Source organism: Stegostoma tigrinum, chromosome 1, assembly GCF_030684315.1.
Source record: "Stegostoma tigrinum isolate sSteTig4 chromosome 1, sSteTig4.hap1, whole genome shotgun sequence".
NCBI lineage: Eukaryota > Metazoa > Chordata > Chondrichthyes > Orectolobiformes > Stegostomatidae > Stegostoma > Stegostoma tigrinum.
The window spans coordinates 139,940,569-139,965,447 of record NC_081354.1 but is presented as its reverse complement, the minus strand read 5'-3'; the positions used below and the strand labels follow the sequence as shown (position 1 = coordinate 139,965,447).

Sequence of the window (24,879 nt, the reverse complement as noted above, 5' to 3'; positions counted from 1 at the left end):
TTTTGGTCTCTTTAAATGATAAGTTATAAATTTTCAGATAGTTAAGTGAAGGTTGACTACTTGGGGCAAAGTAGTCTTGACGCAAGATTGAACAGGTTAAACCTGTGTTGGTTTGTAGACGAATGAAAAGTGAAACATGCAAGATCTTGATGGCACTGAATAGAATGGATACTTAGAGATATTTCCACTTGTGAAAAGACTACAAAAAGGAAACCGATTTAAGATTAAGAGCTCTAGTTACCATAAAAGACAGAATAATTTCTTGTTGTTAAAAATGTGTGATCCTTTTACGACGGTGAGGACTGGATATTTACATTTATTCAAGGCGGAGTTAGAATTTTATTAGACAAGGGGTGTGAGGGTTGTCGTGCAGACAGTAAATTGGAGCTGAGAGCACCACTAGATCAGCCATTTCATTGAATGGTAGACAAGTTTGGAAGGGTCTATTTCTGATCCTATATCCTATGTTCCTGTTCTGTTTTTGTTTAATAGTTTTAAAATTATTTTCAGTTTTAAGCAGGTATAGGCAATCTGTTTGTAGTTAAACAATCCTTTTCTGTATTGAAAGCATCTTTAGACTGTAAATTCTCTACGCTGTAATCAAATGTCTACTGGTGAAACTTGGTAAGTCTGGCACCAGGTAATTCCTGAAGAAAAGTAATTACGTTCAAGACATGAACTCTGTTCTTTGCTACAGATGCTGTCAGACCTATTCAGTTTCTCCACTATTTGCTTTTATTTCCTTTTATGTTGTCTTGAACCGCATTGCATTATTGAGGTGCACTCTAGATATTTGTAATCCCATAAATGAGATTAATGCTCACGACCTGATTGCCAACAATGTCCAGACTTGGACAAACGAGCTGAATTCCAACAGTTAGAACAACTTGCCTTGACATATTTGAGTGTGGCATCACTGAACCATAACAAAATTTAAGACATGGGAATAGGAAAGAGTCATACCTACCACAAAGGAGAATGGTTGAGGCATTGGAGGTCAGTAATCTCTGCTATAGAATGTTACTGCAGGAGTTCTTCAGAACATTGTCCAAGATCCAGCCTCGTTTAGCTATTTGCTGAATGACTTAATCTCTATCCAAAGGGCAGAATTGGGAGCGTTTGCTGATGATTGTAGTACTTAAATATCAACAAGTTATCTGTGTGGAACCGCAAGATTGGGTGAGATATACGAATAATTTGTCTGCATTTACTGTAGAAAAGGACATTTGAAGCTAGAGACCTTGGAGAAATAAATAGTGATATCTTTTAAAAAGTGTCCATGTTATAGAAGAGATGCTAAAGATAGGAGACTGAGGGGTGACCTTATTAATAAAGTCATGAGGGGCATGGATAGGTTGAATAGCCAAGATCTTTTTCCTGGTGTGATGGAGCTCAAAACTAGAGACGTGGATTTACAGTGAAAGGAAAGATTTAAAAAGGACCTGAGGGGTAAGTTTTTTTTTCAGACAGTGTATGTATGGAAAGAGCTGCTAGAGGAAATGGTGGAGATGGGTACCATTACACCATTTAGAAAGCAGCTGGATGGGTACATGAATAGGAAAAATTTAGAGGGATATGGTCCAAATGCTGGCAAATGGGACTAGGTCAAATCGGGGTGTCTGGTCAGCCCTGGTGAGTTGGACCAAAGAATCTATTTCAATGCTGTATGACTCTGATTCTACTCAATGCAATTTGAAACCCTGAGACACTGAAACTGTATTATTTCTTGTATATTGCCATCAAAGGCTTAAATTCTATGTTTTCCTCATGCTTTCCAAAGAAGTATAGATAATGGGTTCCTTTATACTAATCATGCATTGTCATGATCTCCAACCTTCCAAGCTCATCTGGCATCCTTTGCTGTTGCAAACTGACTCCAAAAATCTCATTCCTCTTTCCAGCTCCTCCTTTCTTACCCTATTCTCATTGAAAATCCTTCTCTACTCTCAAGTCTTCTGCTCCACCAGGGGAAAGAACTGCTTTGTTTTAACAAGGTTCTGGCCTTAGGAATGTTGTATCATGTTTCCAAACTTTGCATAAAATTTGTAACATTGTTAAAACATTGCCCCCAGAACCATTCTAATTTATTACAATTTTCCTCTTTCTCAGCATCCACTGAGATATCCTTAAAGTATTGTAGAGCATCTTCTGTACATGGGAGCCATGTTTGAAATGCACTTTATTGACATTGCATCTCAACGATTAGAGATTGCCAGAGGAGTCAAACTTGCATTTTTTTTAAATACATAGACACACAAAAACTGTGCGAACATGACTGAAATGGAGGCTAAAGTGTTGTATGTGAAGATGGCTCGATCGTTAAAGACCTATGGAGTTTCCTTCTTCTTGGTTAAGGTAAATGGTTATTGTCAATTATGAAGTAATCAATTTGGCAAGTGATATTCTCATAATTCAATGATATTTTGTATGCTTTATTAATTTATTTTACATGCTTTATTAATATTTAAATGTTATCAAATTATGTTCTCCATTTCAAACAATGTAGTTCATCTGAAACATGGCACAAGTATTTAATTGTTAAGTACTGAAGGTAAAGGAGAAAATGTTGCCACTGTGGCAAAACTAAAAGTATATTTTGCACTACCTAAAGAATATTGTTTTCTAGCACTGGGTTTGCATGGGAAGCACAATAATATGTCAAAACAATTTCTGAATGACAGTCATTTTATTTTCTAGTTTGTAGTTTATCTGTTTCCTTCATATGGTAGAAATGTTCTTCCCATGAGCCCTCCTTTCTCTAAAATGTGCTACGTTCCTGTAAATAGAGCTCATCCTTACATACCATGCTTTGCTCGCTCTCTTTTCTACTTAGTTAATCAATTAATGGCATTAGTCCTTCTACTGTTTCATTGGCCACTTGAATTTAATGTATGCTTGTACATTTTAGAGTAAATAACTATATCATGTATTTTACGTTGCAATTAATTTGTTGGGTGGTTCTTTCCTCCCCCATTCCTCCGACTCTGTGTATTTGGTATGTATCTAACAGTCACTTAGGGAAATCTTGCAATGCGTCTGGCTGCTTCCATAAAACTTGTTATTCTGGAAAGCATCCCTGTGATTTTGATTAGATGCACTTCTCAAATTTTGGAGCCTACTACTTATGGTTGATTACACCTCATTGTTCATCTTGCTCCCTTGCAACTTTTATTGTTTTCTTTAAACATAAAATGTTAATATTCTTCAGGAGAAAATGAAAGGAAAGAACAAACTTGTACCCCGTTTACTGGGGATTACCAAAGAAAGTGTTATGCGTGTGGATGAGAAAACAAAAGAAGTGATACAGGAATGGAACCTCACTAATATCAAACGCTGGGCAGCATCACCAAAGAGTTTTACCCTGGTATGTTTCATTTATAGCAAGTGTCTCTGTTCCTTACTAGTGTTGCAGTTCCTTTCAAACCATTTGCAATGTATGAAACTCAAAGCACATTGAGCATACGTTGTCCTGCAGAAACTATAAAGCCTGATGAAGGGAGACAACAAGGTGTAGAGCTGGATGAACACAGCAGGCCAAGCAGCATCATAGGAGCAGGAGAACTGATGTTTCAAACCTAGAGCCGTCTTCAGAAAACTGAAGCTTTCTGAAGAAGGGTCTAGGCCTGAAATGTCAGCTCACCTGCTGTGTTCATCCAGGTCTACACTTTGTCTCAGATTCTCCGGCATCTGCAGTTCCTACTATCTCGAAACAAGTATGATGAAGGTTCCAATTTGCTCTAGTTCATTAATTTTTTAGTCTGCAAAATGTTTTTTCTTTCAATTGAGCTTGATATAACATATGCTAATTTCTGGGGTAATTGTAGGAAAATGTATCAAGATGGCATGCGGGTGGGGGTTTTATAGCTCACTTTTAATTGAGCAGGCCAGTTAATTATGAAGCTCTTCAATGTGGGGCAGCTAAGAAGCAAATTTAAAGCACACTACTCTACTTTGACACATTTTTCTGGGAAGAAGCTGAAGTGCAAGTCAAACATGTTTTTGTACAGTTCTTTGTTTTGTAGCTCAGCGTAGAGAATTCGAATTGCTCTCTAATAGACGATCTTATGTAAGCTTCATATATTCTATACTTATAGTGCAGTGTTTTTATTTTCGGTATTGTATTAGACTGATGTAATTTTAATGGTCAGGAAGAGGACCTGATGGGCAGAAATATTTAAAATATGATGACTTTTTTAAAAAAATGATTTTAAGGCTTTATAAGTAGAAGCATCAAGCACAAAAGTTTATGCAAAGTTTTAATAAAATACTAGGCCTTGGATGGAGCTCTGTGTCCAGTCCTGTGCACCAACCAAGAAATGTAACATTTAGCAAGAAGGTCAAGACGTTGGAGAGAATGTAAAGATACACTGGAATAGTGCTAGAATTCGGGGAAAGCTAATTGTAGGTGTTAATTATTTTACAATGAAGTAACATTCAAGTGAAGTGGTTAGATGCATTGCGGTGACCATGATGGTTTAATACGAAGGGATGGATTTGAGTTCTGGAAGTGAAAACCATATTTGGTGCAAGTGTTTTTTTTGTTTCGATTGTAGGCCATGACTGGTATCTCGAATTTCCCCTATCTCATTGCAAATACATTGTCCCCAATTTTAATGTTGGTTCAGAGGAACAGTTTCTAATCAATATCCAGATTACAAAGTGCAGTATTCCTTGTGAAATGATGCTCAGTTATTTGTACTGTCACCATGTAAGCACTCAAAACTGTACATGCAGCAGTTACAAGTCATGCTTAAGTCTTCACAAGGACCTTAACAACGAAAACCAAGGTCTGTGTCTAAACAATATTTAGTCCTTACTGGAACTCTTTACTATCAATGGCAGATTGATTGTTGGTGTTTGCCTGAACATTTACAGTCACAGGGCTACAATCATGTTGTTATCATTGGCAGTTTTTAAGCAAAAGTACAAGCGTCAGATTTACTATACAAGATACTGATGATGCAAGTCTGAAGTGATAATAAATAAACTGGCTGCAGTATATCTCTTGACAGCTGAAGTGTTGGCCACATGGGTAAACAACATTTTTGGATTTAAGTGGCATGCGTAGATGCTAGTACATGCTGGAAAATGCACATCTTCGTGATGTCATTAATATTTCAGCTTTGTATTCTGATTTGCATCCAAATGTTCATTTCAGCAATCAAGATAGTTTTGTAACACTTAATTGTCTGTTGTAGTAATATATTAACTTTCTGTTGAGTGAATCTTATCTCATTCAGTTTTCATCCTACAGACAATACATGTATCAAGGCTGTCTCCAAGTCTTGTTTACCAATGAGTATCTGTGAAGTCCTTGGGTAATTCAGAACAAAGCGAAAGGCCACGCTATAGTTTTGTTCACTTTCTCACAGTAATATGGCCAATTTTTAATTGGCATTTACAAAAAATGGAAAGAATTGAATAAAATACTCTATCTTATGAAGATTATCAGAAGTTACCAACTTAAAACTGGAAACAGTGATAGGAATAAACAGTTACATCTGTCCTCCATCCTCTGATATGGGGAGTAAATAGCTTCAAGCTCTACCAAATGTTGAGATGTTAACTTTTAAATTAGAAGGAACAGAATAGTAAGCGGAGTTGTAGATCAGATGTAACACCAATCACATGATCATTCCAGCATATTTTGTATTGCAGCACTTTCCTGATAATTGAAAGAATCATTTTCTATCTTAAAGTTGTGGTTCAAGACAATGTAGCTTGTTGAAATGCAATTGGAGATTAAATTATCCAGTCATTTAATTTTTGTGCTATTGGTTTAAGAATAATATTTTTTCAAACTCATGTCGAGGTTTTGTGTTCTTTGGCTGCTTTGGAAGAACTACAAGTTAAGGAAAAGACATCAAGCTTCACAAGCAGATGCTAGCCAAGCAAAAATCATAAAATTTTACATCATCTACTGTAAAGTGAGAACTAATGAGTTTCTAAAGCATCTCACAATCAACTAACTGCTTTTTTGAAGCTCAATGACTATGATGTAGGCAAATGGCATACCGTGAGCCCTTAAAAACAGCAATTGATTACAATCCACTTTTTTTTGTTGATAAGACTTGTTCTTTAACCCATCACACTGACTATCCTTTACTGTTCTTCAAGTCGCAATGTGGGACGCTTGCATCCGGAATGAGCAGACAGGGCTTTGGCTCAGCACTTGCTCTGAGGGTGTCTTCTAAAATCACATGACTGCACTGATGAATCATTTTAGATTATGTGTTTGAGTCCTAGGGTGTGAGTTTAAACCTTCTGAGTTGGACAATGTACTGTCACTGAGCCACTACAAACTGAAGGAGGAAATGCAAAAGAGGGATTTGTGAAAAGTAATAAATTGAGGCTAAATTTCAATATTTTGAGTTTTGTGATAATCTAAGAAATTTTTTTCTACTTTTCCTCTATGCAGGATTTTGGTGACTATCAGGATGGTTACTATTCAGTTCAGACAACTGAAGGAGAGCAAATTGCACAGCTTATTGCTGGATACATTGATATCATTCTGAAAAAGGTATTCCAGTAAATTTCTTCCATGGTTGTCAGCCCTTTTATTTGCAAGGATGTTCAGATTTTTCACAACATTCCACTTTAGTATAGGCACAGGCACGGATGCCAAAATTTGACAATATTTGGATTTTCTATTACAACAAAGCTATAAAATACGTCAGTATAATCATTGCGAATCCTCAGAGGTATGCCAGAAACATGTGTGTATCATGAAACTGTTTAAGTACATGGAGGCTTAGGAGGCATTTTTACAAAACATTCATTCAAGGGATATGGGTGCCGCTGGCTGGCCTGCCCTAATTGCCCTTGAAAAGGTGGTGGTGAGCTGCTTCATGAACTGCTGGGGTTCACGTGCTGTGTGTTGACCCACAATACCCTTAGGGAGGGAATTCCAGGGTTTTGACCCAATTATTTAGACTTGTTTGCACTTCGGGCTGATTTTGAGTTGGAGAAGGGAGGCACGACTGAACTGGAAATTGTCAAATTGTTCAGAATTTCTGTTCCTAGTTACTCTTGGTAATTCCTAGAACTGAGATTGTTGGAGATTGTACAGTGCAGGTTTACTCAATTAGGAAGTAGAAGATTGACCTGTGATGAGGGCCTGAGTAAATATTCCCTGTATTTTCTGGAAACTAAAAAAATGATAAAGGTAATCCTATTGAAACGTTAAGGTTGTGAATGGTCTTAAGGTAAACATGGCCATATTCTCATGATAACGGGCCAATCACTCATGATCTTGCTGAGAAGAATCTTTTTCACTGAAAGGTAGCAGTCTCTAGAATTCTCGTCAATGGGGTTGGAATGCTTCATTGCTGAGCATTCTTAAAGCTGAGATGTACAGATTTTTGGTGTCACTGGGAATCATGTGATTTGGGGAGTGGACAAAAGTGAAGTTAAACAGAAGCTTGCTGACCCGAGGGCCAGATGGTTTACTCTTATTTGTAGTGATCTTCATGTTAAAATAGTATAGGGTTAAAAGTGATTGAGTAAAAACAAGACTTTAGAACAAATATAGAAATGTGGTTTTAAAGCACTTTCTTAACTGAGTAAGAAAATCCTGAAAGAAAAACAAGTGAATGTTAGTGATAACAAGAACGGCAGATGCTAGAGTCAGAGACAACACGTTGTAGACCTGGAGGAGCACAATGTTAGTGCCTGTTTTTATATGTGCATGGTGCTCCATTTTACATAACATAATTTTGAATATTGCTTCCATTACTGAATCTTTGACAGTGTACCTTTAAGCGCGAGTATAACAATTTATAGTTTACTGTTCTCAGCTGTCAAGAGGTTAAATCCTATTTGTTTTCAAGTCAAGTTGAATGAGGCGTAATGGAGAAAATAATGTACTATTAACTATTAATGAAAATATGTATCAGTCAGAACTGAGAATCTGTTTTGTGAATTCATTCCTTAGTGGCTAATCACTTGGAATGTCTCCTGATTTTAGCGTTTTTGTGGGGCGATTTAGCCTTTATGGTCATTCCATTTATTATGCTATCAAGTGTTTCTCTACTAAATGACCAAATGGTGGTAAAAGTTGGCTGCTGAGTTCTAGAATTATACTGGTGGGAATTGGAGTGGAAAGCTAGTCGGTTCTCGAATGGGGTCTTCCACTTAACAAATGGGCTCGTAAAGAGCACACTGGGGAGCTTTTCTTTCAATGTACATAAATCAATTTTCCTCTTCACAGAAAAAAAGCAAAGACCATTTTGGATTGGAGGGTGATGAAGAATCAACGATGTTGGAGGACTCTGTGTCTCCCAAGAAGTGAGTGCAAAAATAAAACATGCAAAAGACCCTTTTTTAAGAAAAAAAACCATGAAACTCACATAAATATATTAGTCCACAATCCAGATAAAGGAAGTTGGGAGCAAGGCTCATAACGTAGTCAGGACCAAATTCTTTCTAAAGTGGTATAGCATCTTTCTAAGGAAGAAATGTCGCCTCTACTTCGCCTTACCAGTATTTATAATTGTACCTTAAGACTTTGTACCTCTTCAGCTGTGAAGTGAGGAAATATCCCTTTTAACAATGGCCAGTTCATTACTCATGAAAAAGACATTGAATAATATCTGATTTTAAATGGTTACATTATGGGAATGGGTTGGATAAGTTGGAATGTATTTCCTTGAATATAGACAGTGGAGCGGGTGTATCCCCTAGTACAGTAGTGTCCCTACCCTTGAATTGGGAAGCCTGGGTACGAAGGTGTGTAATAATATCTCTGAACAGGTTGATTTTAAAAAAAAGACAGTTGTGGGATAACCTCATCAAAACTGCTTAAAACAATATGCAGAGAAGCAATCTTCTCTAGAGTAATCTAGAATGAAGCCACGTCCTAAAATGAATGCTCGCCCATTTAGCACTGCACTTTATCCCAGACAAGATAGTGAAACTTCTCTCTCTTCCCTTTTCCAAGTTGAATTTGACACTGGCCAATTGGAACTTGTAAGCCTGAGATTGATTGGTCTTTATTAGATAATAGTGCTGAAGAGTATGAAAAAGATCTGTAAAGAGATTTCAGGCAGAGATCTACTGTGATTGAGTTAAACAGTAGAACTGGCTTGAAAGGGGCTGAAAGGCTTAATTCTGTTTCTACATCCCTGCGTTCCTTTATGATGAAATGGTGTAATATGATAAATGCAACCATAGTTGAAAAATAAGCAGCAGCTTGAATAATGTAATCTAGGGATGGGCAAGAAACACTGGCCAGCCAGCGACACCCACATCTCACAAATGAATAGGAAAAAAAGTTCTGATTTTCTTCATGTGACTTGGGTATAATATATTAATATTTATTTATGTGCACTATTATTTTTGCAGGTCTACCATCATGCAGCAACAGTTTAACAGAACTGGAAAAGTGGAGCATGGATCTGTGGCATTACCTGCAATTATGCGTTCTGGAGCTGGGGGTCCAGAGAGTTTTCAGGTTGGAACAATGCCACAAGCTCAACAACAGGTGACCAGTGGGCAGATGCACAGAGGACACATGCCTCCATTGGTAAGAAATTATATTGAAATGAATGAAGATTTTAATTATTATGCCTCTGGATTCACTCATAAATATGCTGCAAGAACATTTAGAATTAGTGCATATTAATCAGGTCCCCTCTAAATTCTGCTCCACTGCCTGAGGAGAGAAACGTTTAATGGAGATATGCGTGGAAAGTTCTTTACGCAGAGGGTGGTGAGTGCCTGGAACACGTTGCCAGCAGAGGTGGTAGAGGCGGGCATGATAGCGTCATTTAAGATATATATCTAGTCAGATACGTGAATGGGCAGGGAGCAGAGAGATACAGATCCTTGGAAAATAGGCAACAGGTTTCGATAGAGGATTTGGATCGGCACAGGGTTGGAGGGCCAAAGGGCCTGTTCCTGTGCTGTAATGTTCTTTGTGCTTTATGCCACCTACCCACTCAGATATCTGGCTGATAGTTGTACTTTCTGGATTTACTTGCATGTTGTTAAACCAATGACTGTTTTTAAAGCAGAAACCCTGTATGTGAAATCATTTTAACACCAACATAGTTCAATAGATTTTTCACATTAATGCACAACCAGTCATTTAATTGTAACCATTGTTGTCTAGGATTGGACTAATGTTCCCCCTCGTTTGGAAAGTCACATCAGTTGTACTAGTACAGAAGAGGCATGCGATAGAGCAAATTGATCCCACAACCATCACATTCGATCGAACCTCTGCCCTCTTGCCACATCCTTTCACGAATAATTGACAATTAAGAATTAAATTCCCTACTTTATTACCTTCAGGTTACCATTGATGACACTGGACCAGTCATAGAGATATATAGCATGACCAAATATCCTAAATTAATCTAGTCACGTTTGTCAGCATTTGGTCCTTATCCCTCTAAACTCCTCCTATTCATATACTCATCTAGACGCCTTTTAAATGTTGTAATTGTACCAGCCTCCTCCACTTCCTGTGGCAGTTCATTCTATACATACGCCACTCTGTGGTAATGTTGGGCCTTGGGTCCCTTTTTAAATCTTTTCCTTCTCAGCTTAAACCTATGCCATCTACTTTTGGGCTCCCATACCCTGGGAAAAAGGCCTTTAATTATTCATCATATCCATGTCCCTTATAATTTTATAAACCTGTATAAGGTCACCCCTTGGTCTCTGTTCCAAAGAAAATAGCTGCAGCCTGTTCAGCCTCCCTCTTTAGCATAAACCCTCCAACCCTGGCAACATCCGTGTAAATCTTTTCTGAATAATTTCAAGTTTCACAACATCTTTTGTACCAGAATTGAATGCAGTATTCCAAATGTCACCAATGTCCTGTACAGTCACAACATCACATCCCAAGTCCTGTACACAATACACTGACTGATAAAGACAAGCATACCAAATGCCGCCATCACTTCCCTGTCTACCTGCAACTCCACTTTGAAGGAACTGTGAATCTGCACTTCAAGGTCTCTTTGATCAGCAGCACTCCACAGCGACCTTTACCATTAAGTGAATTAGTCCTGCCCTGATTTGCCATACCAAACTGTGGCACCTCACGTTTATCTAGATTAAACTCCATCTTCCACTGCTTGGCTGATTGGCCCATCTGATCAAGGTCCCGTTGTACTCAGATAGTCGTCTTCACTGCCCCCTCCAGCACCTATTATTTTTGTATCATCTGAAAACTTAGTAACAGTACCTCCGATATTGATATGCACATCATTTTATACGAATGACAAAATGCAGTGGACCCACCACTGATTCTTGTGGCACACCGCTGGTCACAGGCCTCCAGTCTGAAAAACAACTCTGCTCCACCATTATGCAAATACTATGCCTACAAGCACCGACCAGAGACCGGGAAGTCTGTAGCGAGTAATTTGTCTCCTGCCTCCCCAAAGGCTGTCCATCATCTATAAGACACAATCCAGAAATGTGATAGAACGTTATTTATCTGGATGAGTACAGCTCCAACAATACGTCAGAATTTTGACTTTTGCCAGTAGCCCATTTAGTCTGCACAATGCCCACTACAATAAACATCCACCTTTTTCATTACCAGTGGACGTTAGCAGAGTGTGCTATCTGTAAGAGACACTACATCTAAGTTTAATTTAAATTATTTCAATAAATCTGGAATATAAAGATTGTCTTGGTAAAGGCACTATGAAGTTATCATTGGTTGTCGCACAAACTCATGTGGCTCAGTAATGAGGAAGGAAAACTGTCCTTACTTAATCTGGTCTCCATGTGAGCTTAGGCCCTGAAATGGCCTAGCCATCCATTCAAATCAAGAACTGCTAAGTGTGGGCAACATATGCTGACTTCTCCCAGAGACAGTAATGATTCTACAGCACCATTACTGAATCTAGCTTCATATTCCAGACGTGTTAATTTATTGCCTATGTCCGTTGGATTACGAGTACACAATGTTAGCACCATGCTATGATTCCCTGAGCCTGGAAGTTGACTGAGGTTGGCTTTTGTTGTGGGGTAGTTGGCCTCTTGCAACCAAAATGTGTGTTAGTTTCAGGCTTTTTGTTGCCTTCAAGCCACCTACTAGTAACTAGTAACCTGACAAAGTAGTTGAACAAGGCAGAGTGGTTGGGTGGGTTGGTTGGTTTCCATAGGCAACTCCAATCCTTTATGTTTGAAAACGTGGAATAAAACTATTTCTTCGTCACAAAGCAAAGGGGGGAGAAATGTCACCCTTATGGTTTTCGGGCTAATACTCAACTGTTCTTGAGTAGGTACCAAACGTTTGCCATCCATCTCAGAAGCATATTGAGTTGATAATCAGGGAAGCACTGTGTACTGGAAAATGATGGGAGTCTCTGAGATTACTGTTAGTTGTTTGGTGAAATAATTTGCTGTAATTATGTAGCACATAGCATTCTTCTTATGCTCATGTTGGAGGACTAAGAAATACCAGGTTTTAATTCCAGATTTCGAGAATATTAGTGAAAGATGTGTATGTGTTGAATTTAGGCGTTTATTTGTGAACACTTCAGCTGTTCTGCATGTTTTATTGGGTGGTATTACTGGACCTTATTCAAAGAACATTTTAGAAACCTATTCTCTTTGAAACAAAACCTTGTCTGCTTTAAAGCAGTATTTGGGGTGCTGCAGATTCCATAGCAAATTGCCAGTAGCCTTTTGAGAATGAATGAATGTTTTCCTAACTAGATGTCACTGAGTTGCAGTTTTTATAATTTCTTTTTTAGACATCTGCACAGCAAGCTCTCCTGGGTACTATTAATTCTAGCATGCAAGCTGTGCAGCAAGCAACAGCTAGTCTGGATGACGTTGATGCCTTGCCGCCCCTTGGACATGATGCTGTATGTTGATTCTGATTAATTCACTGAACCATTGTATATTTATATTTTATTAGTAACTTCTTGTTCTGTATATTTAAGTGCATAGAAGGGCCTGTACTGCGCTGTTATGTTCTATGTGCCAAGTGAAACTAATTTAAAATGAATGTGAAAAACTCACACTGGCATCATTTTGAGAACACTGGATTACTGAATTTTGGGTCACTTGGTGGAAGTATCGTGACTACTAGTTCAAGGATTTTTTGTTTTCCTAAGGGACATTAGAATTATAAATTGCTAGAATTTACTTTATTGCAAAGTACCTATGCTTAAGGTCATGGTGCAAAGTGTCGAGAGCAAATTCAAAGCTAGCCTCCATCCCTTTGGAGGAAATTTCTTGAGCATTTGTCTGTGACCATCTTAAGTCAGTGTTTAGAGGCAACATTATAAATTGTGCAGCACATAGAAAGGGAAAATTGCAAAACATCTGCAGCATGCAGCCTTAATTCGACTGATAGAAATTAAAAGTGTTAATTTCTTCAATGCTAATTTATTCCTCATGTAGTTGAACATTCTACTCATGAAAAGATCCAGTTTTGTCCCATTTGGAAAACCGAATATCAGTTCTGAATGTAGAGATAGCTGGTTGCCTGAGGGAACCAAATGTTAATTTATTAATTTGAGCTGCAGAAATTTTCAATAATTCGAATGACTGCTGTGAAGATAAGAAATGTGCATACCATGATGACATATTGTATCTATTCTTAATTAGAAAAGAATCTTTATGTGCATCGATCATCCATTGAGTCAAAAGAAGTTGTTAACAACCTTTAACAGGAAAAAAAATGTGGTGCTGCATTCCACAACAACTGGATTTAATGTGCTTGTAATGAATTTCTGAATTGACAATGAAAATTAAATTGAATGAGTTTTATGACATTTAAAACTGAGGTAAATTTGAGGCCAAAGCAGGAAAATTATGCTTCCTTTGGTAATTTATACCCATTTCTCTCATAATTTAAAAAAAATGCCACTGATAGTCCCTTTAAGCCCCCAGGCTTGTAAAGTAAAAATGTCTCAACTCTTCAAGTCAAGACTGATGATTAAGGGGTCCTATGCCTATATATCATGTGAGATAACACAGTGTGGAGCTGGATGAACACAGCAGGCCAAGCAGCATCTCAGGAGCACAAAAGCTGATGTTTCGGGCCTAGATCCTCCTTCAGAGAGGGGGATGGGGGGAGGGAACTGGAATAAATAGGGAGAGAGGGGGAGGCGGACCGAAGGTGGAGAGGAGAGTATAGGTGGGGAGGTAGGGAGAGGATAGGTCAGTCCAGGGAAGACGGACAGGTCAAGGAGGTGGGATGAGGTTAGTAGGTATGAAATGGAGGTGCGGCTTGAGATGGGAGGAAGGGATGGGTGAGAGGAAGAACAGGTTAGGGAGGCAGAGACAGGGGCAGGCTGGGCTGGTTTTGGTTACAATACTCTACTCTAAATATAAACATGTGGATTATTTAAGTATAATGCTGATCATTTTTTATTTAATGATCCTCATTACCAGTCAATTTAGTGTCTAGTGATACACTCAGTTCAAGTGATGCGATTCCTATCTACAGCAGAAATACAAGTTTGGCATTTTGGGGAGTAAGATAGTTCTGTGGTTGATCTGAACTGAAATTGAGGCAATTAGTGTGGTAATTCAACCTCTGAACAGACCTTATGAGAAGCTACTGGAAGTGAGGGCCTTGATTTCAGAGAGATGGGAATTATTGGGTCAATTTTAATAAACTGCTTGAAGGACTGCTAAGTAAAATGAATAAATGAGTGTAATCGTGATGACAAAATCTGACTGAATTAATATGGGCATTATTTTTTGGAAGTATGTGCATAGGCAAAACTTGATGTTAATAGGTATGTTCAACAGTTAATCAGGGACAATATTAAAGATTCCAGTCTTGATCGATAATTTTCAAAAAGAAATTTAACTGGACAATATTCTGAACAGAGAGCCTTTCTAATCTAAGCAACTCTTGGATCTCTAATGGCTATACTTTTGTAAACCAGTGTGAAGTTAGCTGCTTCAGTTATATACAAAACAAAAAAAACAAACACTGCAGATGCTGGAAACCTGAAACTAAAGCAAATTGCTGAAAAAACCCAGCAGGTCTAGCAGCATCTGTGGAGAGAAGGCAAAGTTAACATTTCAGGACCGGTCACTCTACCCCAGAACTGATTTGTAGTCTGGACAAAGCATGGTATATATGTTGAAGATAGGGCTAGGGAGGAAGAGGATCAAACAATAGGTGGAGATGGAGCTTAGAGAGAGGTCGGTGGTGGGGTGGGGGGTGGGGGAGGGGGGGGAAGCAGTTGGGCAAACAAAGGAATGGATAATGGTCAGCCTGGGAGAATCAATGGTAGTAGCCCATGTGATGACAAGGTCTGGTATGTGGGGGTTGGAGGAAGATGGTATGCCCTAAAATTATTGTGTTCATTGTTTAAGCTTTGAACACTGCAGGGTTCCCAAGTGAAAAATGAGAAGCTGTTCTTCCAGCTTTTGCTATTATATCTCGTTTAGAGTGGGGTATGTTGGGATGACCATTGGTGAATTGTAAATAATTTGAGTGAATGTATTGCCATTTTAATATTTTAACAATTTTGACAGCTTAAAAATCTCCTACTGGAATAATGATACAATGGTGTAACTACCTTATTAATAAATCTTTTACTTTAAATAATATTGCATGAACCCTAACATTTGAGATAATGTACTGTTTGATAGAAGTTCAATCACCACATAAAATTGATTAATATATTGTAGAAAACATTCTCTTTCCCATTTAAATCACATTTAAATATCAACATGTCTTCGATGTAGATTTTAAATAATTGAGTGCTGATCACAGGTTTACTTTGGAGAGTCTGTATCATTCACTCGTGGGGTTGTCATTTTGTTTCTGGAGGTGCAGTGCTATAAGCTAAAAGCTTGTCATGTTTCAGTTTGCCAGTCTGGCCATATTCTGATAAATAAGTTGATCTTGCTTTGCATGCTGTTATCCAGGTAATCCTATAGACCTAATAATTGATTGCATTATAATAATTATTTCGCAGGTGTAATCCTAAGTGTGTCAAAGTAATATGGTTCTGATTTTTAATGTGGGAAGTTTGTTTTCATGTTATAGGCCTCAAAAGCATGGAGAAAAAATAAAATGGATGAATCCAAGCATGAGATCCACTCACAAGTTGATGCCATTACTGCAGGCACAGCATCAGTTGTCAACCTTACTGCAGGTCAGTTGAAGAGACAGTGTGTTATTCCAGTGTTTTTAAAAGATGAAGTGAAATCTCACATTTATCAGGATCGTTGGTGAGCATTTTAATACTGTGTGAATCAGAAAATTGTGATTTGTCCCCTGCTGGCTTTTAAAGGCTTGTCTTAAAGAATCCTCCGGTTTCCCAACAATCTTCAACACGTTGTATGCTTTTTTTTTGCTTTTGTGCTTTCCCAGATTTCTCTTGTCAGTGATTGTTGTCTTGTTCTCTCTTCAGCATGTTTCTTCTTCCTTTGGGATGAATTTCTGCTGTGCTTTCTGCGTTACACCCAGAACTGCCTCCCATTGCTGCTCCGCTATCTTTTCTGCTTGGCCCCCTTCCTATCATCTCTGACCAGTTTCTCCCTCATATCTTTGTGGTTACCTTTACTCAACTGTAACACCACTTCATCTGATTCCAGCTGATTCTTCCTCTCCAAACTGCGGGGTGAATTGTACCATACTCTGGTCATTACCCCCAAGGAATTTCTTCACCTTATGACGCCTAATCAAATCTGCCTCATTGCACATCACCAAATCCAGAATTGCCTGTTCCCTCATGGGCTCTACCACAAGCTGTTCCAAAAACCCATCTTGTGGATATTTCGCAAATCCCTTTTCATGGCATCTGCTGCCAACCTGATTTTCCCAGTCTACTTGCATATTGAAATCCCCAATGATTATTGTAATAGTGTCTGTTCTGTCACCTGATTAATTTTCTGTCCCACATCCTGACTACTGCTAGGAGGATGGCCCACATTTCACAACAGCCGTCAATCCTTGTAAATCCTCTACTCTACCCACACAGAGTCTACACTTTCTTAGTCTGTATCACTTCTTGCTAACAAGGCAACCCCATCCTTGCTATGCGTCTGCCTCGCCTTTCAATGGTGCATCTATGCTTTGGATATTTAGTTCCCAGCTCTGATCCACTTGCAGCCACGTCTCCGTAATACCCACGATATAGTACATGCTCGTTTACCTTGTTCCAAATATATTTACATTATTTCATGTGCATTTAAGTACAGCACCCAAGGTCCTGTGTTGACAGCCCCCTCCTTTGCCTAGTTGACCCCTTATCTGCTGTGCCTGAAGTTGGATTCTTGACTCTTTCCATGCTTGCTATTCTATTTCTTGTTCTGGAAGCTTGAATGACCTCTCCTGGGGCTACAGTGCACCCCTGCCACCCTGTCCCCAGCCCTCACCACCAAGAAAGGAGGGCATATGGCAATTACTTCTGAAGAATTCAGACTGACCTCAAAAAATCAAACTGAACAAGTGCTAATTGTAGATAAGTGTGCAGCTGGAGTAACACGGGTCATTTTCTGACAAAAGGTCCCGACTCAAAACGTCAACTTTCCTGCTCCTCTGATGCCAGCCTGTCGTGTTACTCCAGCTTCACACTGTTATCTCTGACTCCAGCATCTGCAGTTCTCACTATCTCCAAGTGCTAATTATAGTACTATATTGTTGTTTTTAAATTATTTGTTGTTTTTAAAATAATGCTGTTTTTTTTTTACAGGAGACCCTCTTGATACAGACTACACAGCAGTTGGATGTGCCGTGACAACAATCTCCTCAAACTTAACTGAGATGTCAAAGGGTGTCAAACTGCTGGCAGCCCTAATGGAGGATGAGGGTGCAAATGGACAACAGTTACTGAAAGCAGCCAAGAATCTGGCTTGTGCTGTGTCAGAGTTACTCAAGACTGCTCAGCCAGCTTCTGCTGAAGTAAATTGTCTCCTTGTCATCAACCTTAGGATAAATTATCCTTCCAATCTAAATTTGTTATTCCCTTTTTAGACAGATGTACAAGAACTAATTGAACTTGAAGTTCCTTAAAATTCAATAGAATTTGCAAATTGTATTGGGCATTTGTTATCAAATATGATTGGCAATGGACTTTTGGATGTTATGAATATTTACTGATCCAAATTCCTAATCAATATATTTATTACTTGCTGGTAGAAAAGTAAAGCAGAGAAGATAATTCATTATTTACAGCCTTCTGATCAAATTTACCCAATTAATTATTTAAAATGTAGCTTATTTCAGTCACTAATCGTTGCAAAATGCTAAATTGGTAGGTTAAGCCGGTATGGATGTCTAACAGCCCCTATGGTTAGACCACTCCTTTTGGTTGAAGTCAATAAGTTAATAGTTGCCACAGTTAGAATTTGATATTTTACATTTCAGCCTCGCCAGGTCCTGCTAACTGCCGCTGGGACTGTTGGTCAAACAAGTGGTGAGCTTCTCCATCAGATTGGGGAAAGTGACGCAGATCCACGGTTCCAGGTGAATACTATCCTCTAAATGAATCATTTTAAATGTCATTTACCAAACATTAGTAATTTAAATTATTGATGTGATAACGTTCTGTTGAAAATTTATAAATCCTTTGTACAGTTTTCTGTAGGTGCACAAAAATACACCAGGAATATATCAGGTGTTGCTTTCAAAACGGTAACTGTAGTTTATTGAGCCCTTCCATTGAATAAATCAATTTGCTGCAATTTTTGTCTAAATATGTAATCAAAATTGTCAATAACATTAAATCTCAAATTATACTAACTGATTCAAATGGAAATTGGATTGCAATTTCCTCACTTAAATGCGAAATAAAACTGCTTTGCAAATATTCCATCTGCATTGTTTGAAACTGGTGTCTGGTAAAATAACATTGTTTGGCAATGCTAAATTGACAGAATTCTTCAATGATTCGAACTCGCTGAGCAAGGTACTTCATTTTACAAGTGCACATGCCATATGTAAAGACTGCTGTTATTGAAACATGTTGGTATGGAGACTATGAAAACAGTAAACTGTTGCATTCTGTAGGATTGTAGTTACATAATGGGCAGGGCCTTGTAGTAGTGGTGATTCTCCCAAGCTATGCTATTTTCCTTGCAGTCTTCGGTCAAGAAAATATTTCCACTGTAGCTGATCAGTTTGAAATATTGATAACAATGTGATAAGGGTAAAACTATGTTTCCTTAATGAAAGAGATTTGCCAAGGGGCTGCATGGTATGCTGTGAAAGGAAACAAGAAGAGCTTTTAGAGGCATACTGGTATGGATAAAGGATGGTATTGTTTTGATCGTATGAGGCAAGAACTTTCAAAAGTTATTTGGGGGCAGATATTCGGAGCCAAAGGAATTTCTGGAAAGTAGGAAACGTTCAAAAATGAGAACTAGAGTCCAGAGATGATGATTTTTCCATCAGGGTGAAGGGCTAGGCTGATACGATGTCGGGACTGCTGGATGATGAGAGAAATTGAGGTTTTCTTCAAGAAGAAGGAGGAAGCATACATCAAGTCTAGACAACAGGGAACAAGTGAATCCGTAGACTATAAGGTAGTAGAAGTATTAAGAGCGAAATCAGGAGGGCAAAAGGAGGACATGATATAGGTTTGGCAAATAGGGTTAAGGAGAATCCAAAGGGATTCTACGAATATATTAAGGACAAAACAGTAACTAGGGAGAGAAAAGGGCCACTTAAAGATCAGGAGGCCACCTATATGTGGAACTGCAGGAGGTGAGTATTTTGGAAGGCAGGGCAGTGATTGCTGGGCCCCTTGCTGAGATGTTTGTGCCATCGACAACAGTTAAGGTGCCGGAAGACTGGAGCTTGGCTAACATGGTGCCACTATTTAAGTCAGTGCTAGGGAAAAGCTAGGGAACTATAGATCCGTGAGCCTAATGTCATTGGTGGGCTAGTTTTTGGAGGGGATCCTGAGTGACAGGATTTATGTATTTGGAAAGGCAAGGACTAATTAAGGAAAGTCACCTTGGCTCTTTGCATGGGAAGTTCATGTCTCACTAACTTGATTGAGCTTTTTGAAGAAGTAATCGAGAATTGATGAGGGCCGAGCTTTGGACGTGATCTATATGGACTTGGGTAAGGCGGCCAACAATGTTCCTCACGGGCTGGTTAGCAAGGTTAGATCACATGCAATATAGGGATAACTAGCCAATTGGATACAGAACTGGCTCGAAGGTAGGAGGCAGGATGGTGATGATTGAGGATTGCTTTTCAGACTGGAGGCATGAAACCAGTGGTGGGCCTCAAGGATCAGTGCTGGGTCCACTGCTTTTTATGGTTTTATATAAATGATTTGGATGTGAACATAGGAAGTGTGTTTAGTAAGCTTGAGATATCAGCAGAATTGGTGGTATAGCGGTAGCCATGACTCAGTACAACAGGACCTTGACCAGATTGGAGGGTGGCCCAAGGAGTGGCAGATGGAGTTTAACTTAGATAAATGTGAGATGCTGCATCTTGAAAAAACAAATGAGGGCAGGACTTAGACACTTAATGGTAAAATCCTAGGGAATGTTGCTGAACAAATAGACCTTGGAGTATACATATTAAAATGTGAGGCTGGATGAACACAGCAGGCCCAGCAGCATCTCAGGACCACAAAAGCTGACGTTTCGGGCCTAGACCCTTCATCAGAGAGGGGGATGGGGAGAGGGTTCTGGAATAAATAGGGAGGGGGTGGGAGGCAGACCAAAGATGGAGAGAAAAGAAGATAGGTGGAGAGGAGAGTATAGGTGTGGAGGTAGGGAGGGGATAGGTCAGTCCAGGGAAGATGGACAGGTCAAGGAGATGGAATGAGGTTAGTAGGTAGGAGATGGAGGTGCGGCTTGGGGTGGGAGGAAGGGATGGGTGAGAGGAAGAACAGGTTAGGGAGGCAAAGACAGGTTGGACGGGTTTTGGGATGCAGTGGGTGGAGGGGACGAGCTGGGCTGGTTGTGTGGTGCAGTGGGGGGAGGGGACAAACTGGGCTGATTTTGGGATGCGGTGGGGGAAGGGGAGATTTTGAAGATTTTGAAGCTGGTGAAGTCCATATTGATACCATTGGGCTGCAGGGTTCCCAAGCGGAATATGAGTTGCTGTTCCTGCAACCTTTGGGTGGCATCATTTGTGGCACTGCAGGAGGCCCATGATGGACATGTCATCTAAAGAATGGGAGCGGGGAGTGGAAATGTTTTGCAACTGGGAGGTGCAGTTGTTTATTGCGAACCGAGCGGAGGTGTTCTGCAAAGTGTTCCGCTTGGTTTCCCCAATGTCGAGGAAGCCACACTGGGTACAATGGATGCAGTATGCCACATTGGCAGATGTGCAGGTGAACCTCTGCTTAATATGGAAAGTCATCTTGGGGCCTGGGATAGGGGTGAGAGAGGAGGTGTGGGGGCAAGTGTAGCATTTCCTGCAGTTGCAGGGGAAGGTGCCGGGTGTGGTGGGGTTGGAGGGCAGTGTGGAGCGAACAAGGGAGTCATGGAGAGAGTGATCTCTCCAGAAAGCAGACAAGGGTGGGGATGGAAAAATGTCTTGGGTGGTGGGGTCGGATTGTAGATGGCGGAAGTGTCGGAGGATGATGCGTTGTATCCGGAGGTTGGTGGGGTGGTGTGTGAGAACGAGGGGGATCCTCTTTGGGCGGTTGTGGTGGGGGCGGGGTGTGAGGGATGTGTTGCGGGAAATGCGGGAGACGCGGTCAAGGGCGTTCTCGACCACTGTGGGGGGAAAGTTGCAATCCTTGAAGAACTTGGACATCTGGGATGTGCGGGTGTGGGATGCCTCATCGTGGGAGCAGATGTGGCGGAGGCGGAGGAATTGGGAATAGGGGATGGAATTTTTGCAGGAGAATGGGTGGGAGGAGGTGTATTCTAGGTAGCTGTGCGAGTCAGTGGGCTTGAAGTGGACATCAGTTACAAGCTGGTTGCCTTAGATGGAGACTGAGAGGTCCAGGAAGGTGAGGGATGTGCTGGAGATGGCCCAGGTGAACTGAAGGTTGGGGTGACCTTGGAGTATATTTCCTTGAAAGTAGAGTTGCAAGTAGGCAAGAAGAAGGTGTTTGATGTGTGCTTGCCTTTATTGATCTGTGCATTGAGAATAGGAGTTGGGAGGTCATGTTCTGACTGTACAGGAAATTGGTGAGGCCATTTTTGGAATACTACTTTCAATTCTAGTCTCCCTGCTGTAGGAAGGATGCTGTGAAACTTGAGAGGGTTGAGAAAAGATTTACAAGGACGTTACCAGAGCTGGACAGTGTCAGCTGTAGGAAAAGCCTGAATAAGCTGGGGCTATTTTCTCTGGAGCGTCGAAGGTTGAGGGGTCACCTTATAGAGGTTTATAAAATCATGAGGGACATGGATAGGGTGAATAACCAAGGTCTTTTCCCTGGGATAGAGGGCACAGGTTTAAGGTGAGAGAGGAAAGATTTAAAATGGACCTAAGGGGCAACCTTTTCACACAGAGTGGTTCATGCACGGAATGAGCTGCTAGAGGATGTGGTGGAGGCTGGTGCAAATACAACATTTAAAAGGCATCTGGATAGGTATGTGAATGTGAAGATTTTAGAGGGATATTGGTCAAATGCTGGAAAGTTGGACTGGGTTAATTTAGGATATCTGGTTGGCATGATGAGTTGGACGGAAAGGTCTGTTCCCCTGCTCTACAGCTCTATAACTGTAGGTAAATTAGAGAAAAAGACTTGTGAACAGGATTTTTTTTCAGGTGATGCAAACAAGGGAGCAGCATAAAACAGTGTGAGTTTTAATAATTCATAACTTCCCTAGCTCTTAAGTATTTGAAACAAAAACAAAAGTTGCTGGAAATGGTCAGCTGGTTTGGCAGCATCTGTGAAGAAAAATCAATTAATGTTTGGGGTCTGCTGATCCTTCCACAAAGTTATTAATTATTTGAGCTTGCTGGCTGATTTTGTTTACAAATAAGTTATTCACAGGCTGTTATTTTTCCAGCAAGTTTGTGTCCCAAAATTTATTCTCAATCAGCCTTCATTAAAGACACTTCAGAAGTTTGAATGTTGTAATGATCAAAGGATCATAGGTCCTGTTTCCACAGGATTCTTCATCCCAACAACCTTCTGAGCACCAGCCCAAACTCATCCCCCATAACCCATCTAATCTACACATCCCTAAACACTATGGGCAATTTAGCTTGGCCAATCCACCTAGCCTGCACATCTTTGGACTTGTGGGAGCAAACCAGAGCACCCGGGACAAATCTGCAAACTCCACACAGACAGTCACCTTAGGATGGAATTGAACCCGGGTCCCTGGCACTTTGAGGCAGCAGTGCTAACCACTGTGCCACCATGCCATCACTTAGGAGTACTTGGAATGCCTAGAACAGAAAATGTCTTAATTTCTAAAACCAGACTAATTAGCTCCGTTCATACCAAATGAATCAAGTCAGTTTGATGCATTAGCAGCACCAGTAATCAAAATATCAGCAGTTAACCACTGCTGCAGTGATTGACTAATTGCAGTGCATGTTGGGATAAGTGCAAAGTGACTATTAGCTCAAATTTGTGACAAATTAATACATTCCTATTTGATTATTTTTAATTGCATTTCTTCAATTTTTTTTAATGCTCTTATCATGGAATCATTATAATTTTATCCTACCTTTTTTAAATTGTGTCTATAGCTTGAATTATTGGGGAGAGGGGATAACAGTATAAAATTGACTACAAATGTTTTATACAGAAAGCATTTGTATTATCAACTTATCCTGATGTATTACGTAAAGTAGTCTGAAGTCAAAGTAGAGCAAACATAGTCAATTGGTATGAAAACGAAACAGTCCTTTCAATATTTGGAATAACTCTCACCTAATATTGGCAGCGTAATTGCCTCAAAAATAGCAAGTACATGCCGTGACTTTCCCTTTTCTGATCATTTATAGGACATGCTTATGCAATTGGCCAAAGCTGTAGCAAATGCAGCAGCAGCTTTGGTCCTGAAGGCAAAGAATGTCGCTCAAAAAGCAGAGGATTCGGGATTACAGAACCGTGTCATTGCAGCAGCAACGCAGTGTGCGCTTTCCACATCACAGCTAGTAGCTTGCACTAAGGTGGGTTACAAGCATTATTGGTTCCGAACAATGTTTGTAGCATTTTATTTAAATCTTCGCAACTTCAGTTTGAGCTTTAATTATCTAAATTCTGTGGCAGAATGGTGCCATTGTAATTATTTCTGTCTAGCATGGTCTGTTCTGAGACGACAGTGTGGAGCTGGAGGAGCACAGCAGGCCAGGCTGCGTCAGAGGTGCAGGAAAGTTGATTTTTTGGGTCAGGACTCTCCAGAAATGTGGGAGAGGGAGGTGATCTTGGAAATAAATAGAGAGGAGGGGTGGGGCTGGTTAAGGTAGGTGCGATGGTAATACTGCAAGTAGCGAGTGTTGGGGATTGGTCTGTGGAGTGGGTACGGTGGATAGGCGGGAAAGAAGATGGACAGGTTGTGTCGTCAAGGAGGTGGGGCAGAGGGGGAAGATTGGATATGGTATGAGGCTGAGGGTGGTGAGGTTTTAAAGTTGGTGAATTCCATGTTTAGGCCATCGGGTTATAGGCTACCAAAGCAGAATGAGATGTTGCTCCTCCAGTTTGCAGGTGGGTTCGTTGAGACACTGGAGCAGGCCCAGGATGGACTTGTCATCCAGGGAGTGGGAGGGTGAGATAAAATGGTTGGTGACTGGAAGGTGTTGTCCTTTGTTGTGTAGAACGCAGATGCTCATCAGAACATAGTCCAAGTCTACATTTCGCCTCATAGATTTGTAGAGGAGACTGCACCAAAAGCAGCAGATAAGCAGACTAAGTTGGTAGATGTAAAGGTGAACCCCTGTCTGATGTGAAAGGTTTGTTTTGGGCATGGAATGGAGGTGAGAGGTGTGGGGGAGGTGTAGCACTTTCTGTGGTTGCAGGGAATGGGGCTGGGTATGGAAGGGTAAGTGCGGAG

The 24,879-nt window shown here is 40.1% G+C and overlaps 1 protein-coding gene across 4 annotated transcripts in view; it reads left to right on the top strand.

Moving 5' to 3' along the window:
• tln1 (talin 1) overlaps positions 1–24,879 on the top strand; it is a 261,880-nt gene that overhangs the window by 139,481 nt on the left and 97,520 nt on the right. For 3 of the 4 annotated variants that reach the window (XM_048541019.2, XM_059649048.1, XM_059649046.1), the window contains exons 10-20: positions 2,251–2,355; positions 3,209–3,364; positions 6,419–6,520; positions 8,210–8,286; positions 9,343–9,523; positions 12,720–12,833; positions 15,989–16,097; positions 17,640–17,848; positions 18,314–18,412; positions 18,524–18,580; positions 23,831–23,998. In XM_048541019.2, the coding sequence (XP_048396976.1) occupies positions 2,251–2,355; positions 3,209–3,364; positions 6,419–6,520; positions 8,210–8,286; positions 9,343–9,523; positions 12,720–12,833; positions 15,989–16,097; positions 17,640–17,848; positions 18,314–18,412; positions 18,524–18,580; positions 23,831–23,998 (1,377 nt within the window). The remainder of the gene's footprint in view (positions 1–2,250; positions 2,356–3,208; positions 3,365–6,418; positions 6,521–8,209; positions 8,287–9,342; positions 9,524–12,719; positions 12,834–15,988; positions 16,098–17,639; positions 17,849–18,313; positions 18,413–18,523; positions 18,581–23,830; positions 23,999–24,879) is intronic. The other variant, XM_048541038.2, reaches the window with a different exon arrangement.